General features: G+C 51.4%; 1 protein-coding gene across 1 annotated transcript; it reads left to right on the top strand.

The window, feature by feature from the left end:
* Window positions 1-2,908: 2,908 nt before the first annotated feature.
* Window positions 2,909-13,899, top strand: ENDOD1 (endonuclease domain containing 1). The gene is made up of 2 exons (XM_075050078.1): window positions 2,909-3,437; window positions 9,196-13,899. Exons 1-2 carry the CDS (start codon window positions 2,949-2,951, stop codon window positions 10,327-10,329), a joined length of 1,623 nt encoding a protein of 540 aa, XP_074906179.1. The 5' UTR covers window positions 2,909-2,948; the 3' UTR covers window positions 10,330-13,899.
* Window positions 13,900-18,702: the final 4,803 nt, after the last annotated feature.

Genomic DNA, 18,702 nt, shown 5'->3' with positions numbered 1-18,702 from the left:
TCACTTGATCCTGGATTTCCTCACACCTATTCCCATTCATTTTCCTTCTTAACCTTTCGTTAGTACTCCCGTTTTTAAGGAATCCAGATCCCCCTCAGCTTTAATTTTTGCCCAATATCTTCCTTTTCCTCACCATTTTCTGGATCCTTACCTCTTTTCTTGCTCTGCCCTCTCTCCAGTCTCTCTGTCTTCCATCTCTTTTCCCTGACACACTTTATTCCTGGTATGCCTTGCAAACCGTGTCCGTACAGCCTATCGCCTGTAGCCTCTCCTGTCCCTCTACACAGCTTTGCCTGCCACTGAGAGATCACTTTTCTCACGTGTCCCTTTGACCACATCACCTGCCCCTTTGCATCTTCCCTGGGCTCCTTCTCCTTCATCACATCAAACATAAGGTGCTTGCCCGCACTGCCGGCACCGCTGGGCTTGTTGCACTGTCACCCCTTGGTGGGTTTGGAGGAGGCAGCCCCTGCAAGGCCATGCTGCTGCTGCTGCCAGCTCATGCTGCCTACTTCCAACCCAATGTGTGTTTTCCCAGAGCCCTTCTGCTCACATCAACAGCCTTAGGGCTGTTTTGGACCTGATATTAATATTCCCTTTTGCATCACTCACTATAGGCATCACTCCCTGGGATGCGTATAAAAGCCTGTGATAGCAGATAAGCTACTGGAGCACTGGGTTGTCAAAATCTCTGACCGACTCCATCTCACTATGTTTGACTCTTCTGTCTGTCTGTGATCCCATGGCAGAGAGCGTGTTCTTCCCGGGGCAGGGCAGTCCTTTGGCCCTTGTCTTCCCAGCATGGTGAGTGCCATACCATGATGATGGCACCCAGTCTCTTTAGTAATAGGGATGTTAGCAAGAACAGAAAAAAAATATCCAGCTCCAAGGTCAAGGGTCACAACAGCTATCTTTAATGAGAGAGAAACTGCAGAGGGGCCTCACTTGGAGAGAAAATGGGATTGGGAATAGAGGAGTGGAGCTCCATCCTGGCTTTCATGTTGATGCTCTTCATAGGAGATGAGAGCCTGAGACCCTTGCTCTTCAGGCTGAGTCAAGGGTTATCTGTTTGCTGGTAAATACAGAGCTTAATAGGCAGGCAGACCCCAGCCTCAAGGAAAGAGCTGCTCAGAGTTCCCAAAAAGCAGAAAAGAAGCCCCCGAGGCTTGGAAGACAGCTTGGGACTGTGTATCCCAGTGAGACAGAGGTGCCACTTTGAGGGAGGAGGTTGATGCACAGGTCCAGGGCAGAAGCAGGATGTCGGTGTTTCCTGGTGGAAGTCATCGATCTGCTCAGCATGATGGTTGCTGTCATGTTCATCTTGAGACACCTCATGCTTCCTTTTTGTTGGATTGGGACCATGCCTATCCTAGGGTAATGTGTGTCAGTCTTGGAGTGGGGTGTTTAAAGGTATCGCCTGGCCTAGGTTTGCCTGGGGAGCAGGGTTTACCACCCTTGTGAAAATCTTTTCCCCTGCTGCCCAAGTAATTGCAAGCCTGGGGTCAGACAAATAGCTAATAGCGAAGGTTTAGCTTCAGTTCTTGATTTCCCAGGAGCCTTTTTACATCCAGGAAAATGAAATTTTAAGCCTGTCTTTTGGAGCCGCTGTCTTCAGGTCAGGCTCTGTCTGTGCTTTCAGTTCCATCATTTTTCCTGAACATGACTAACTCTTTCTGTCAGGGCTGGGTGACCAGGCATCTGCCTGGACCAAAACCAAGCCCACTTACTACATTTCCTGTTGTTCCCCAGCCTGTCCAGCCCACCTCTGTCTCTCCCAGCTGATAACACCACACCAAGAGGTGCTGACGTATTTCCTTGCCTTAATACTTCTATAAGTCATCCCTGAGTAGAGGAATGACAGTCTTAGAGTCCAGTCTATTTTTAGCACTTTTACAGGCTCCTTCTCTGACCTTGGGCAGGCACTTTAACCACCCGCTGTCCCATTTCATCATTTGCGATATAGAGCACTCCTGCCTCATCTGCAAACACTTGTGGGTTGGTAGCACTTGCAGATTTTTGCTTGGAAATCACTTTAACAGTATAAACCAGCTTTGTCTAAAAGTGACCTGTGCCTTATTGGTGCCCAGGATTTTTTAAGGTTGTTGGCAACACAGGTGATCATATCTAACTTCTTGAGTGGGATAATGCACATTTTCTTGACTGAGGAACTGCTCTGTAGTCTCCTTCCCATCCTGACTATTCTGAAAACATTAATTTTCCCAGTCACTGAAGGAATACAGCCCTTCCCCAGCAGTAGCTCTGCTGATCATAAACTCAGAAGAGTGGTTTCTTTCCCTTTAGGCAGTTCAGGGTTTTTTTTTGTGCTAGTTCTATAGGTTTGGTCAAAATATTCAGAGGTGGGTGTTGATGTGATCCAAGAGTCTTCATCCTTCTTCCTCTGGTTAATCTCTCCCGAGCGAGGGTCTGCCAAGGTGGGGTGATACTGCTCCACAGGAGGGTTTCAGCTGCCCATTACAACTCCCAGGGAGACGGGAGGAGAATGCCTTTCCCAGGCACCTTGGCAGCACATGGCTGGCAGCAACAGTGGTGACAGATACCCCAAAAGGGGCAAAGTGGGTTCCCAGCAGTGCCAATATCCTGCCACCTCTCTTCTCCCTCTCCCTTAGCCCGGCTCATGGCTGGAGAGGGCAGCTAACACCTTCTTCGGGGTGGTGAATCTGACTTTGCAGCATCCCCCTGGCAGCCCCAGGAAGATTTCTGGCTGCGTCAGCCAAAATTCCTGCTGGGGACTCTGCTGCAATGCAGCACACCACACCCCCGCCGGCGCCGAGCCCCAGCCTGGACAGCCAGTGCCGCTCAGCTCTAGTCCTGCACCGCCGTAGGCTTCCCTCCTCCTCTTCCCAACGAGCCTGGATGATTTCAGGTTGCTTGGCATTATCTCCTGCAGGCAGTTGGCGTCCGCAGCGTGTGTCAGCGCAGCCCAGCGCATGTTTGGTTTCACAACACAGAAAGCGCTGGCTCCCCGAAGGGATCGGCTGTGGTTTCATATTTCATTTCCCTCACACGCTACACCCGAATTCCAGACGCTTTCTGGCTTCGCTGCTGCATGGACTCAGAGCACAGGTCCTTCGCCGAACCCAGCGGAGGCAGACGGGGCTTCCCTCAGCTCCAGGGAGTGCACCATGAAGACGTCAATCGTGTTTTTGCTTTGCATCGCAGTTTTCCCAGGCTTTTCCCAGGGCAGAGTTGTCGGAGAGGATGAAACTGGTTTTGCCGAGTGTAATGTGTTCTTCCCTGGACAAGTCCCACCCGAAGGATTTACGGAGCCATTCCACGTGAAAATCTGTCAGCAGTACAACAAAGAGCCACGCTTTGCAACCCTCTACAGTACTAAGGACAAAATCCCTCTTTATTCAGCTTTTAAGTATACAAAGCCAGCCCAAAATAAGGAGGAGAACTGGCTGGTCGAACCACAGGTAAGTCAGCTTTTCCTTCGCTGTAAAGGAAATGTTCCTGGAGAACATTTCCTCTGGGGTGAAGCTGGGGCTAGGGTTTTGCAAAGGAGGCAGGAGCTCTGCTTGTTGAACTTCTTTTGATATTAATTTAACCCAAGCAGAACTTATTTTTGTGCTTGGAACTGACCAAACAAATAGTTCCTTGTCCCACGGGGCTTATAATGAAGGCTGGGAGGCTGCTGCGTGCAACGTGCCGTGCCGGGGGAGAGGAAAGTCATCTTTGCCACCAGCTGATGCGTCTGTCCTGCCTAGCCAGCTATCACGGGCAGGGAGCACAGCCAATGGGTAGCAGAGTTAAACATCGTGGTGTCAAGTTGAAGTTTGTTCTGTTGCCAGCGTGATCGCAGTGTTGATAAGAGTTCTTTAGCTTCGCTGCGCAGGGATAAAACATCCATTTGCGGTTCACCAAGTTGACGCTGCAGCTTTTTGTTGTGTGCCTGTGTTGCAGGCTCGGGTAGGGAAATGAGTTGCCGTGTCCTGGAGCGTGAAGGCTTCAGTCAGGTCAGAAGTGTGCAGTATAAAACAAATTTCGCTGGAGCCTCAGTGGTTTTTGTCTCCCCTGACACTTGGCATGTTGAAGCAAGTCCTTCAGACTGTTAAATTTAAAGGAAATCCTTAAACAATGCCCTGAGAGGACAAGTACGCTTTACCTCTCTCTCTCTTTTTTTTTTTTTTCCTTGTTTCAGGTTTTTCAGCAGTGATCACAGGTAATTTTGTAGTAAATATCAAGCTACCCCCATCCATTGAGCGCAGGAAAGATTGGCAGCATGCAAGGGTGCTTCATCAGGGCAGGAATGGCTGCGGTATCAGAGCAGCATGTTGGGAGCAGGGCCCTCAGGTGCTGGGTGCTAGATGTAGCCAGAATCAAAGCTCACCCCTGTCTCAAGAGAGTGGTTGCCATGCTCATTTTCCTCATATGGGGTGATATGATACTAAGATCACGAGGTCACAGGCAGCGAAGACAGGAAATCCTACATCCCTGCCTTCACCTCCGACCGTCTCCCTGCTCTCTGGGCTGGGTTTTGAGTTGCAGGAGTTCCCAAGGGCCTTTTCATCTGCTCTCCTTGCACTTCACAGATGGCTGTGGGAGGTGTCTGCTTGCCCTTTTAAAACAGAGGGAAGCTTTTTGCAGACAGCCGTTACGGAGTTGAGGAAGGGTGATGAGTTTTTGAAGCACAAAGGGGACCCTTGGTGAGTGAGCATTTGCTGTCAGTGCCATGGAGACAGCGAGGCAAAGCAGCAGAGATGAGATCCTTTCCCATTTGCCTCAGCTGCTGATGCCCTTCACCACCTCTAGCCACCATATCTCCTCCTGCTCCTCGTGGTCTGACTCACCAGACCTGCCCAGGCAGGCTTGAAAGCCATTCCTGCCACGGAGCAGTGGGCAGCCCCTCCACAGCAGCTTCGGTTCTCCAGCACCTCCCTCCCGCTGGCTCCCCTGCCCTCCCCGCTCCATCCCTCTCCACCTTGTCATCATCCCTGCCAAGCACTCCAGAGCCCCAAACCTTGTGTCTCCTGCCTCCAAACCCTACTGCAGCCCCAGAGATAATTGGTCAGGCACTACCTTTAGTTGCTCTGGCTTCTCCAGAGCATTCCCATGCATTGCTGTGGGTCTATTCTTAGTTTACACTAATGGGTCTCCTTCACCCATTGCTGAAATGCAGGTGTCTCAGGGGTGGGAGGTAGCAGCTCTGTGGTTCACTGGAGGAACCTCAGTCTGAGACAGAAAACCACTAGAAAAAAGATCATCTGAAGAATCTGTAAGGAGAAAAAATTAGGACTAGGAAGAATTCCTAGAACACAAGAAATAAGCATGTACACCCCTCTCAGACACTGCCACATGGGATCTGGGAGGAGAAAGTGGGGAAGAGATTTCACACCCATTATGTGTGTTCCCATCAAGGCTAGGTCAGATGGTTAGGAGAGGTCAAATGGCTGCTGAAGGGAACCCTTAGCAACACCTGCTTTGCAGCATAGCCCCATGAGGTTATTTTGCCTATTTTCTGGATAATTTCCTTGCCCAGGCAGGGATAGCCAGGTATGAGCAGGCTCAGCTGCACAGTGGCCTGTGCTTACACCTATGTGCATGCACATGGAGATGCAGAGACAGAGCAGGCAGAAAGAAATCACTATAAAAATGCTCTCTGCACTCTGTTGAGTGCCTCAGGGTCATCACAAGCTTTTTTGGGGAGTAATGATGTGGTGAGGGCACCGTCTCACTCCCTGCATGCCTACCTCCTCAGGAATGTCTGCCTGAGAAACAAATGCCAAATGTAGCACAGAGGCAGTAATTGGGTGAGAGGTGTGAGGAATGTCAGTGCCACCCACTGCCGATTGGCAGCTGGAAACAACGAATTAATTCAGCAATTAGTGAAAAATTAGAGAGCAGGCAGGGTAGGTTGATGAGCAGGGTACTGATGGGACTCCCCCAGGCTCAGGCCTGAAAACCTGCTCTGCCACAGTTTTGCTATGGGTTGAGAACAAGTCACTTAGGTGGCTTTCACCTCATCTCGTTTTGGTTGTCTGAAAACCTATGGTTTTGACTCTTTCTATAGCTTAGAGAGAGATGGAAAACTCTGGAGTTGCTTTTTCTGTTCTAGTGTATGAGGGGTTGGATGTATCACCTTGTGTTTTCATTTGGTTGGCGACTACTGCCAGCCAGATGACCAAGGTGGGATTTGCATCGTCCAGCTATAGCTACCTCTGAGCTGCTCTCGCCATCTCTCTTGGTGGACCGTCAGGAGAAATGGTACTTCTAGAGCCACTCATGTGGACGTCCTGCGACAGCAAACTTGCTGTAAGATATACTGTGCCTCCTCCCTGGGACCTCTACTAAAGGTAGATGAAGTATCTCCACTGCAACGAAAGGCATAAGCATGCCTGAGGAAACAGCGAGGGGAGTGGAATGCTGAAGTTCACCAGGAATGGTACTAGGGTGGGGAAGGTGGGAGGTAACAGTGTCCTACACTGTTAAATGACCAAACTTGATGGAAGCTGCCTGCTCTAATAGCTGTGTGTTGCCATACTTTTAATCCTCCTCTGCCTCTGCCCTTCTCTGAAACTGCAATCCCCACTTTATGAAACACATCAATATTGTTAGGTGCTCACATCCATACAGGTGTTCAGGTGCATAATTTATTTTTAAATCCCCATCCTATGAATTAGGTGTTTACCTGTCTGCTTGGATCTTGCCCTTAGCTATTCCAGGTTATTTGGGCAGGTGGCTTCAGGCCTGACTCCATGAATGCAGATACGTTTTGGCGGTGACACAAACCAAAAGCTTTTTGAAGCAGTGAGGAAAGGTAGCTTGCAATGCAGATTAGTTGCAGTGCTGGAGGCAGCTTGCCTTTGGGGCTGAGCTGGAGGAGGCATGAAAACCTCAGTTACACATGAGTTATTACAAACCATAATGTGAGTTATTATAAGCATAACTTGGTGATGTCAGAGCCTTACGCATGAACAGCACACGGCTGCATTTTTATCATGTTCTTTTTTAATTGCACCTAAACAATCCCAATGGTATGTGCAAAAGCCTGCAGCTGAACAGGTAACCAGAGACATATTTTCCTGATAGGCACCTCAAGGTTTGCATGCATCAGCTCATAAGGCGAGAAAATTAAGTTTATACCATCTGCTTCATGTAGGCTGGGAATCTCTGCCAGGAGGCAGAGCTGACTTGTCTCGGGTCTACGTGTCCTTGTGGTACTGCAGCACTGCCATGGGAGTGAGAAGGGTTCAGTGTCTCTGTGAGCACGTCAGGCTCAAAAGGGCCATAACACGGAGGGCAGTTCCCAGGCACAGCCTCTCACCCATGCCCGCTCCCCCCGTCACCTGTCCTGTGGGATTAAACACACTGCCTGCATCCCTCGTCCCATGGCACAACATCATAACCTCATCAGGACGGGGAGAACGAGCTGGGGGGGCAGGATGGGACAGTGATTTTGTGGAACGCAAAATGTCTGGCCTCATCAGCCAGCTGCAGCCCGTGAGTTTGGGGCGTCTGAGCGAGAGGAGCAGAATAAGGCAGATGAAGCACAGGTTAAATCTTTTGTAAGCGGCATATTTAGAAAAAGCTACAACTTGTGCATCAGCACATAGGATTCACTGTGATCCTTCCAGTCCAAAGCAATAAGCATCAGATGCTTCAAAACAAAGTGCAAGAAACCTCCTTAGCAGGAGGTGGGGGTGATGCAGCCCTCTGCAATGGCCAGCGTTGGCACTGTGACCGGTGTTGGTGCAGAGCGAGCCCTGAGCCCGGACCGCAGGGGCTTGGCTGATGCAGGAGGCCAGCCAGAGCTCAGTTCCTAGGTGAGGGTGATGGATAGCTGCTGACACTCGTGGTGCTGGCCATTTCACCCTGACTCTCAGCACAGGTTGACGCAGAGCTGTGAGGAGCTGATGAGTCACTAAGAGGATGCAAACTCTGGGTAAGGTTGCTGGACATCTGTCCAGCTGGCATTGCAAGATGGCCAAGGGATGAGGAAGGATGACTGGGGAGTGATTCGAGGTAGACTATGAACTGTCTGCCATAGATGTCTCCAAAGTACGTATTATATAGTGCAGTAAGCAGTCTACAGGCCAAGAGCAAAGACAACAGGTTTAATTGGGCCAGCACAGTGCTAGGAGCTGAAGGCCACAGCCTTTGAAACAGAGACTACAGGAGGCAGTGACTGCCAGAGACCATCTGCCACCCCCGAGCTTCTACCAACATGCTCACCCTTTAATTTGGGGAAGAAAATGACAATCTGGTAACCCCTCCTGGAGCGGCTGCAGGCAGTGTCAGTAGGGGTGACTAAGGAGCAGACAGAGCTGCTGCCACCTGAGAAAGACCTGAGCACGTCCCGGCATTTAGTGCTTCTGCTCCCACTGCTCGTTACCTGCCCATGCATGGCTCCGTGCATGACTCCAGGACAAATTCCTGCTGCAGCAATTGCTACCTCTGGGTCTGTGGCATGGGAATGGCAGACACAAGCAGGCAGCACAGATTCCATCGAGGACCTGCAGTGATGGCATCCTCACCCATGTTATGCCAGGAGCTGTGTCGTCATTAAGGATGAGGTTCAGACTATTAATGACATGAGGTTCAGACTACTAATGACAAGCCCTGGGAGAGCCCTCAGAGCTCACTGCTGTGTCTGTGTTCAGGGCAGGGAAGTTCAGGTCACCTGCCGTGGTGGCTGGCTTCATTCTGGCTTCTTACGCCATCAGTGGTGAGAGGTAAATGCCTTCTCTAGACATCTTATATACCATGGTTTTTGTCCTCATGCCTTGGATTTGGTAATTCAGAGGGACTGAATTAAGGTGCCATGGTAGGTGCTTAAATGAACTGGAGGTACCACCACTGTAGGAGGTGAACACACAGCCCTAAACCAAGCCATCTATTGGTCTTAAAAATCTCTTCTAGTAAATAAAGCACAAGTCAGAGGCTTGGTGCAGGGTGGCTGGTGAGATTCTGGAGGCTGTGTTGTGCTGTGAACCAGACTGGAGAGCTGCAAGCATCCCTTGCAGCCTAAATGGATGTGTTTGACAGGGCAGCTAAGTAGAGCATACAGTCCTCCGAAGCACTGCAAGGAAAATAAGGAGGGAATACAGGCTGTGGTCCGAGGCACAGCATGTAGTAGCAGTCATAATGGAAAATATACTTCAAGGCCCCTTTTACATGTTGCTTTCTAGGAAAGGCAAATTGAATCCAGTAACTCTCTTCTCTCTACTGTTTCAGATAGACGATCCAGAAAATGACCTGCATGAGATGGTGCATGAAGCTGATATTGTTGGCACTGTGGCCAACCTTGGTGCAAATCAAGCCTTGACCTCAGACTACGTGGGCTCCGGTTACGAGAGAGGGCTGCTCAATCCCAGCTTGCTCAATGAGGAGGATTTCCAGATGGCCACTTACACGCTCACGAACGCCGTCCCTCTGAGCCCGTCTCTGAGCAAAAGCTGGCACAGAGACATCGGGAGCGTAGTGGAGCAAGCTCTGGTCCCTCACTGCTCCAAGAAAGATCATCTGTATCTCCTTGCAGGTGCAATTCCTTCCAGTGTCCGAGTTAAAGGCAAGGTGTCAGTGCCAGAGACCCTCTGGCTGGCAGCCTGCTGCGATGCTCTGGAGGGATGGTCCCTGGGACTAGTGAAAAAAACGAATGATGAAGTCAGCTTGGTGGACCTCACGGTGGGAGAGCTGGAGAAGCAGCTTCTAGCAGGAGTTCACTTGTTCAAGGGCAAGTGTGGGGAAGACAATAAAAACCAGGAGAAAACGGAAGCAATACTGCAAGCTGTCAGTCAGATCCGCTCTGGAGAGCAAGTAGGAGCAAGTGACAACCAGGAGGTCAAAGACAGTGGCTTGGTGAGAAGAGTGGCTGGCATCATTGCTACCCCTTTCATCAAAATTCTGGAACTCCTCATCTACGTGTTTGTGGAGCTGGTGAAATTTGTGTTTTATTTTCTGTGGCTTGTTATCAAGCGGGTTGGTGGTGCAGTTCTGGATGGAGTCTACAGCCTGTGGAACGGGGTGGTGTCCTACCTTAAAGCCATCAGCATGGTACTCATCAGCATCCCCTATGATGTGGGGAGAGTCATCATCAACATCTTCCTGGGCTTCCTGCAAATTGTTCAAGATGTGGCATCCCTCACCTACAGGATTCTGCGCATCCCCGTGGGGTTTGTCCTTCACCTCGCTGCTTTCCCTTACGAATCCATCTGTGCCATTCCCTCCGTCCTCAAAGACATGGCCACCGGGATCGGGGGCACCTTCTCTCTGGTCATCGACGCCACAGGCACACTTCTGCATGGCTTTTATTACCTGGCTTGTCACATAGTCAAACGGTTTGTCCCTAAAGGCTCCTCTGATGACTGATAGGGATGGAAACCAAGGCTGCAAAGACACGGAGTGAAGGAAGAGTGGGGCAATGCTTTAAGATACGTGGCCAAACGCTGTCAATTTTATTCTGGTATTTATTGTAGTGACATTAATAACAATGAACCGACTGGGGAGTAACAGGGAGGGCTGAGGTAATGTCGGCGGGGGCAGCCACCATTGTAACTCAAATTCTGTCTGTTGTAAACTGTTCGGGTTTTATCGGTGCAGGCCACAAAGTTTCTGTGATTTTCAAATGTCAAGATGCTTCCTCTGGGAGATGCGTGCTAAATGTGGTATGAGGTTATTTCTTTCCGGCTATGATAACACTGAGCCCTACGCACTGGCAGTGAGCTCTGCAGAAGCCCATCCATGCCAAGGAGGAGGTGGTGGTCATGGTGGATTTTAGTTACAGAGGGTTTTCTGGGACCTGGAGAAAGAAGGAGGCGAGGGTACAAGGATTTGGGGCTGGGAAACAGCAGGGAGCGGGGCGGGATGGGGCAAGCTCCTGCTGTTGGTTGCACTGTTCATTGCACCGGGGTCCCACGGGTGGAGGGGGTGCGACCAGGTGTATCTCATAGTCCTCAGGCCTTTCCAGGCAGCTGAAATTGTGTGGATCTTGCTGTGAGGAAAGACCTGCTACTCGTCCTTTTGCATGGTGGGAAAACATTTTCCCTTAGCCATACCAAGGTCGTCTTTCCCCAACCCTTCCTTGCTCCCTGGTGACCACTGAAGGTCTAAGCCCTGAAGCTTAAAGATGTGGCATACCCTGAAGGTCTAAGCCCCTGAATGTCTCAGCCCTGAAGCCCTTGTGCCTGCTCTGAAGCTCAGCGGCACCCGGGAGTCACGCTTTTGGCTTTGAATCAGTTGCCACCCGCTCTCCCTCCCTTGAGAGCTGACAGCTCCCCGAGCACGCAGCGGTGTTTATGTGCCTGAGGTCTCTGTGAGACGATGCCCAGGCTGGCGATGGGTAACACCGCAACTGTCCTTCTGAGGCTTGTTTTGAAAGCACACCTCGCTGGGGAAAAATGATCCTCCTGGGTTTCCCTCTAGGGCAAAAGAAAAGCAGCTCTGCCCTTTCCATCAGTCTGGGTTGGTGGCGGGGATGCCCTTATAGAAAGGAGACATGGGAGAGGAGGTGCATGGGGAGCATGGGGGGATTTTGCTGCTTTCGCGTGGGCTGATTTGCTGCTTTCATAGCCTGTACCCAGAGGTAGAGTCAGAGGGGGCAGGAGCCAGCCCCAGGCAGGGCAGCGGATCCCCTCGGTGCTGTGCTGGGCGTGAAGCTGGCCTGAGGGACACCAAGGAAACTTGTCCGGCAATAGGGAGAGAAAAGGCAGAGGGAATAGGATACTTGTGGTGAGTTCCTTGCACTTGGAGGTCCTGGCAGCCCTCATGGAAGAGGCCTCTGCCTCCCACAAGAGGAAAAGAGGTCTGGGTGGCTGTTGCAGCTGCAGGAACCAGCATGGCCAAGCTCCACCTGAGCCCTAACAGCAAAGCCTTTTGCTGGGCATTTTTCCTCCTTAGCCAATTTTGGAAACCTGGAGGAGGGAAAAAGTGGTTGTGTTGCCTCTGTCTCTCAGGTGGGATGAGAGGCAGGAGGGGGATCTGGGGTGCAGCACTCGTTTTGCTGTGTGAATACCCACCTGGTGAGCCCACGCACAAGCAGACACGTTTATGTCAGAGGTGAACCCAACTCCCCTTCTGCACTGCTTGTCCTCCCTGCTAGCTCTTCACCCCTTCCCCCAGCTGGCATGAATCAGGACCCCCCCCATCTGGCACTCTGGAGCTGGCGCATGCGTGTGGCCTTTGCAGGGACCATCAGTGGTTTGGAGCCAGACGAGGGGCACAGGGACACCCGCCGCTGCTGGAGGAGGGCACGGGGGTACTGCCCTTCCCCAGGGCTTGGCTCAGTGAGGGGCTTTGGGTCTCTTGGTACAGCTGCCTGCAGGAGGGAGGCTCTCGATTGCAGCGACATTTGCTTTGGCTGGACTCCAAGAGGCATTTGAGAGTTCTACACACACAGATCCTTCCCTTCACCCCCACCTCTTTCCCTCCCTGCAGTACCACGTTGGTTTTGGACCCCAATCTGCCATAGCATCCCATAAGGAATCCCAGGGGTGTGCAAGCCAGTGCTGCCGTCCCCGTGGGGGACCCAGCGGTGCTGTGTTGGTGGTGGCCAGTCCTGGGTTGAAGAAAGCCCAACTACTCAACATGGCAACTGTGCCTCTCTGCCTCATGCTGCCTGCAGCAAGGCTGAGCTGGGAGGGGAGAGATTCAGAGGGTAAAGGAGATTCTGCTGGTTCATGGTGGCAAGAGAGGGTTGTTTCCTTAGCTCAAGGGCTGCGTTCAATGCGACCAGCTGTGCGTGCACATCCCGGACCAGCACACCCTGACCAGGTGGCTCCCTGTTCAGCAATGACGCTAATGGCACCATTGGGGATGCCAATGATGGGGATGAAGTGGGGAGGCAGTGGGATGAGTGGGAGAGAGGATGACGCCTTGTCTCACCCTTCGTGGGCCATGGCTGGTTTGTGGAGAGAGGCCGCCTCCAAGCAGTGCTGGCTTTGTTAAAAACAAAAGGCAGCTTTTATGTGCCAGTATGGGTATAGTTGGGTGAAGTCAGTGGTGTTTTACAAGTCCCTCCTTTGCCTTGGAGCTGTTGGTTTGGGGATTTGGGGTACAAGGGGCAAGGTCCAGGTTGCTGCTCCCGGCAGGCAGACAGCAGCCTGCGGATGCTCTCCAAACCACACTTTGCATCTCTGCCTACTCAAACGTGCCTTTCCTGCTGCAGGGCCAGATGTGGAGCTGGTTTCCCACTCCTTCACGAGACCCTGTCCCAACCGCAGCGCTCCTCTCGGGCTACATGGCAGCTGTCGAGGCAGGAAAGCCGCCAGCTCAGGTCCCAGGAGATGACAAGGTGGGGTGACGGGGACCCAAGGTCCCCAGCAGCCTCTGGAAGCACATGTGGTGGCAGCAGCCGGCGATGCACTTCTCAGGGGTCCTGCGCCCAGAGCAGCTTCCCCACAGCTTAACCCAGCAGCCCCCGCATCCCAGCTCCACCAGCATCTCCAGCGCAACCCCCCCCCCCCCCCATTTGCAGCGATGTGGGAGCTCATGTGCTGAGAGGCAGAAAAGCTGAGGCGTCTCAGGAGGTCTGCGCTGCCGCATCTCCATCGCCATCGCTGCCCAGCCTGGCTCGGGTCAGGCCAGCAGGTCCTCATCCTGCAACTGTGTCTTCTGACCGCAGGTGGGCAGTCCTTGAAACCTAAGGGGCTGCAGCACTGTAGGATTTGGGTAGATGTGGAACAGTATTATTATAATTGTCTTAACGTGCTCAGATTTCAAACGCTAAGAACTGCGACTGGCACGGGGCATTTTTCTCCTGCGCTGCGTGTCTGAGCAGGTGATGGGAAATCTGTATTGAACGCTGAGCAATTATCACAGAACAAGCAACATCCTGCTACAAACTAACTATTGTTTGAAATTATTCTTATCTGGGCATGATTTACGGCTTCTGAGCTTTGCTCTATCCTTGGAAACATATGGCTTCAACAAAATAAAAGTTACTTTTCCAAAGAGGGGCTGGTATCACATTTCTGTCACAGTTGCAAACGGGATAATGCAATCCCGGGGTGCCCTGACTAATCAAGACAGCACTAGCAGCACAGTTGTTCTTTGTTATGGCTTGACATCTGATATTAATGGCCCTTTTGTGCTTTTAAAACACCTTTCCTCTATCAAAGCACTTTAAAAGAGTCAATTCATTAAGGTGCAGAATATGTAGGTAGAAGCTGGGGGGTTGCAGGCAGTGAATTTAGCTCTGTGTGTGCCAGAAGAGAGAGGGAATGTTTTATTCTTGTGAGATGCAGTGAAATGCAGCTCGGGTGCAGCACAATGGCCAGATACAGATTCTGTGATACAGAAAAATCACATCACAGCAGGATGATTCTTCACGGCTGACAGGGAGAAACTCCCCCTTGTGCAATGCCATTCCCTTGACCAGTTTTACCACAACTTGAGAAGGAAAACGAGCAGTGCCTAAAAGTGGCTATTTTCCTCCACTGACAGTATAGAGATCCTGGGCTGAGTAAGCCAGATGTTGGCACCTGCATTTTGTGGGTACCTCTCTTTGGGCAGATGAAGCCCTCCAGTGGAGTCTGCGTTCCTCTCAGGTCTGCAGGAACTGGTGAGACACTGGAACAGGTTGCCCAGAGAAGTTGTGGATGCCCCGTCATTGGAAGTGGTTGAGGTTGGACAGGGCTTTGAGCAACCTGCCCTAGTGAAAGATGTCGCTGCCTCGACCAGATCACCCAACGCTTCCACACAGGGGTCTCCGTGCACCTCGAGGTGACCCTTGTCCCTGCTGCATTCATCCTGGGGCTGGTCACTGATAAGGGCAGGGGGACTCAGCAACCCCAGCAGCGTGGCCCCTCGGTCACAGCCCTGGGCTCAGGTCCTCTGGGTCACACCTCTGCTGCCATTGCGTGTTTTGGAGCTGCTCATCTCTGCGTGGAGCTCCATCGCCAGCTCCGTACCTCCCTCTGGCCAGGGAGCTGCGCCAGTTCGGCAGGGAACCGAGCCATGCTTGTTCACAGGTTATCTCTCCAGCGTAGTCAGTGCCAGAAAATGGAAAAGGTATTGGAAAATAAATACCAGTGTAACTCGTTTGGCTAGGAAGGATTGCCTGGGAGCAAGGAGCGTGAGGCGTGTCTGGGGTGTGAGCGTTAGCAAGATTGCAATCCCATGGGTTTGACATGGGACGCTTTCTCTTTGCTGCGTGGTCTCCCAGGCTGTTGGATTTACTTCGATTTGGGAATGGATCTCACACTGGGTAACATCTGCCATTGATTTCCACAGACCTGGTGTTTCCAGCCAAGCAGAAAGGCCTACAGACTTTCCAGTGGTGTTAGTGTTACAGCTGGTTGGAAAATCTCCAAGGAAATATATCCTGTCAGAACAGGGTGATTTATCAAACAGGGTTCTTTTCATGGCAATTTGCCATATTCAGTGGAAAAGGTTTTTCTGGCCCAGGCTAGAGCAAGGACCAGAATCATCCAAGAGCAGCCCAGAGTCTGGACTGGAGGTTTGGATGTGGACATTCAGCACCCACTCCTGCCTAAAGCCAGGCCTGGCATGTGAATGTGGCTGTCTCCATCTCACAGGAGTGCCCTTACAGCCATGGCCCATCTTAGCTTATGATGTCTCATTTTCTCCCATTTGTAAGGGTGAAAAAAACTTGTTTCCTTTCCAAAAATACTGAAAGTGTGAGAGGTAGAAGCCATTTTCCACTGATCTAGCAGCAAAGTTGCCTGCAAAGCTGAAGCAGTGGCTTCAAATTCCTCTGCAGTATCATCTTTATTAATGTCTTGATGTTTTAAACTAATTTAACGTGGTGGAGAACGGACATTTGGAGCAGATGTCACTGCGTGTTTACTGCTGTGACATTGTGGATTTTGCCAAACCTCCCAATGTCTGCTGGTAGAAGATGGTTATGGACCAAAGCCAGGAAATGCAGCAGGCAGGCAGGACGATGCTAGTGGGCAGGGGAGGAACCATGGGAGCTCCTCACTGGTGGGAGAAGAGCAGCAGATGGAGGGGATCCTTCAGACTAGATTTAAGGAAGAAATTTTTTACGATGAGCATGTTTCACACACTGGCACAGGTTGCCCAGAGAGGTGGTTGATGCCCCATCCCTGGAAACATTCAAGGTCAGGCTGGATGGGGCTCTGAGCAACCTCATCTAGTTGAAGATGTCCCTGCTCACTGCAGGGCATTTGGACCTTTAAAGGTCCCTTCCAACCCAAACTATTCTATCATTCTATGACACCAAGGGGCTGGTAACTAACTAGTGAACAGTGATGGCTGAGAAGTGGTCTCTGCTTGGTCCTGACACCAACAAGCTGCTGAGAGGAGTGGAGCAGCTCCAGAGGGATGATACAATAGAGTCAGGGAGACATCGCTGTCTGGATTTATGCCACCCAAGTGTGGGCATTTAAAATCTGCAGGCACTGGGCTCCCTCTGTTCAGTATAAATATCTCACTAGGCTTTCACCTGGGCATCTCAGCTGGATGCCTAAAGCTGGGGCCAAGGAAGCTTAGTTGGGGTTGGCGGCTGATGGGGCTTGTCCCATCCATGGAGACCTTTGAGGTGTCCATTGACGTGGGTCACCCAGGTGATTGTACAGGTGGGATGGTCTTTCCCATAGCCCCTTGGAAGGCTCTTGGGTCACCAAGTCCTTCCATGCGAGTAGGAATGATACCAGCGGCTGATGCCTCCCAAGTGCTGCTGGAAATGACCCCCAGTGCTGGCAGCCACATTTGGGCGGTGGTTGGGATTTGTGTGGGGTCCCACTGCAACAGACTGGATTAACCACCACGTGCGCCTCAAACCCCCTGAGTTGGCCTGACCTGTGTGGAGTGATCCCATCCCCCCAAAAAACTTGGCCCACAATTTTTTGAGTTCACGGAAAACATGCATATTTGTGGGGTGGCTGAGTGCACCCTGCACCCTCAGGCATCTGCGGGGTGTAACTGTACACCTTTGCACTGTAGGTGATAGCCTGCGCTTCAAAAAACCACTGCACTCTGCAAAACTGAGGTGAGTTATTTGACGTGGAGCAAAGGGACTGCCTTCTCAAGGATTCGTGAGACCACAGAGCCCAGTAGCTGCAGAAGAGGTTTGAATGGTAACAGTTAGCATCCTGGTGTCAGAGAGGTGCAAATGATCTCTGAAACTCATCATCCCACCAGTTAAGGAGAAAAGGTGAGAACTCAGATGCTGGGTGTCATCAAGGACTAGGGAACAGGCACTGGGGCTCTGGCGATGGAGGATAGTTTTGTCCATCCCCAGATCCTGCAGTGCCACAGATCATCACCCCAAGCCCAATCAGAGGGAGGTTTGGTGGAGTGGGATATGTCTGGGAACGTGGTACCTGTCCTTTATTTCTTTCAGGAGTGTATTCTGAGTCTTACACTTTCTCCATCACCCATTGCCAGCTGTGAGCAGATGCAGGTGCTCAGCACCGAGCACATTCCCACAACATGCCCTGACAGCACTGCGGGGACTCCCGGGGACACAGCACCGAGGTCCTGGACCTCTGCGGTGGTGGGGATTTGCACTTGGGTCTACTAATTAGAGCTGGTAAGGATGCCTCCAGCTGAGCTGCTTCTGTTCCTGGTTTTTTTTTGCAAAAATTGTGTTTTTCTTGTTTTGTTTTTCTTTTTCAGCAGGAAAACTGAAAGAAAAAAAATAGGGGTTGGCTTAAATACAATAAAAAAAGTTTTCAGCTGATCGTTTCAGTATCGCTATGCTGTATGGCAGATGTGAGCTGGAGTTTAATCTTCTGCGAGCAACCCGACCGGGTTTCCCCTGCCGTGCAGGGAGTGGAGGCGGATCAGACTCCCCCAGGAGAAGATTCAGGGCAGATGTCACCCTCTGGTGGAGTCTCTCCATCTCTCCACCGGTTGCAGAGGAAGCCAAGAGAGATTAGCTGGGTAATTTAGCAAGACAAATTGAAAGTCTGTATTCAGGCAGCATCATCTCCCCAGCCCAGCTCTCCTCCTCCCGGTGCTTTCAGTGCATCACGAGAGACACCAGGCCACGAGGACGACGTGGGAGAGGTGGTCGGGGCCGAAGCTAAACCCGCTTTTGTGGGGTCGCACGCTGCAGCAAACTGCTGGGGAACTCATTCCTGGGCTAGTCATCCCTGAATGTTGCAGGTCATGACCGCTAAACCACTTCGGGTTTTGTTGTGTTGTCTGTATCCAGTTTTTGGCAACAGTTTGTTCCCTGGATGTGTTGAGACACTGAACACCAGCCCCAGGCAGGAGGAGCAGGGGGGCTTCCCTTCTGCAAAAGCACTTTCCTGCGGGTCGGAAATGTTCAAGTTTTGCTCCAAGGGCCTGAAGGAAGCCCGAGAACAAAAAGCACATGTGGAGGATGCAGAAGGTAGGTTTTAATTTAGCAGGAAATACAAATCCAGTGATTATCTTCTTTTATACATTGAAAAGCTTACAAAAAATCAATGATATTTACATGAGCTCATTGGCATGATGAGTGAGGTTGTTTATAACTTCTATAATTCTAGCTTGGATTTGTAGAGCCTCTGCTCTGCTGTCCAGGTGCCTCACCAGACTGCTCTGTCACGATCAAATTAAAAGTTACTGGGGGGAGTTTGCGTGCTCCCACGCGGCCTATAATTTGGGCTAATTTAGCATGCAGCGTTGAAATCAAGTCTTGTGCTGGCGGCTGCACTTCAGCAGCAATCAATGCAGACCCCTTCTTCCCCGCGCCACGGCACGAGGAGCCCCCGAGGCGATGCTGGGAAGAGGCCAAGGAGGCCCCAGTACAAGCCCAAATCCAACCCTACG

Source organism: Buteo buteo, chromosome 18 (assembly GCF_964188355.1).
Source record: "Buteo buteo chromosome 18, bButBut1.hap1.1, whole genome shotgun sequence".
Classification (NCBI taxonomy): Eukaryota; Metazoa; Chordata; class Aves; order Accipitriformes; family Accipitridae; genus Buteo; species Buteo buteo.
The sequence above is the reverse complement of the archived record's forward strand: the minus strand, read 5'-3'. Positions and strand labels throughout refer to the sequence as shown.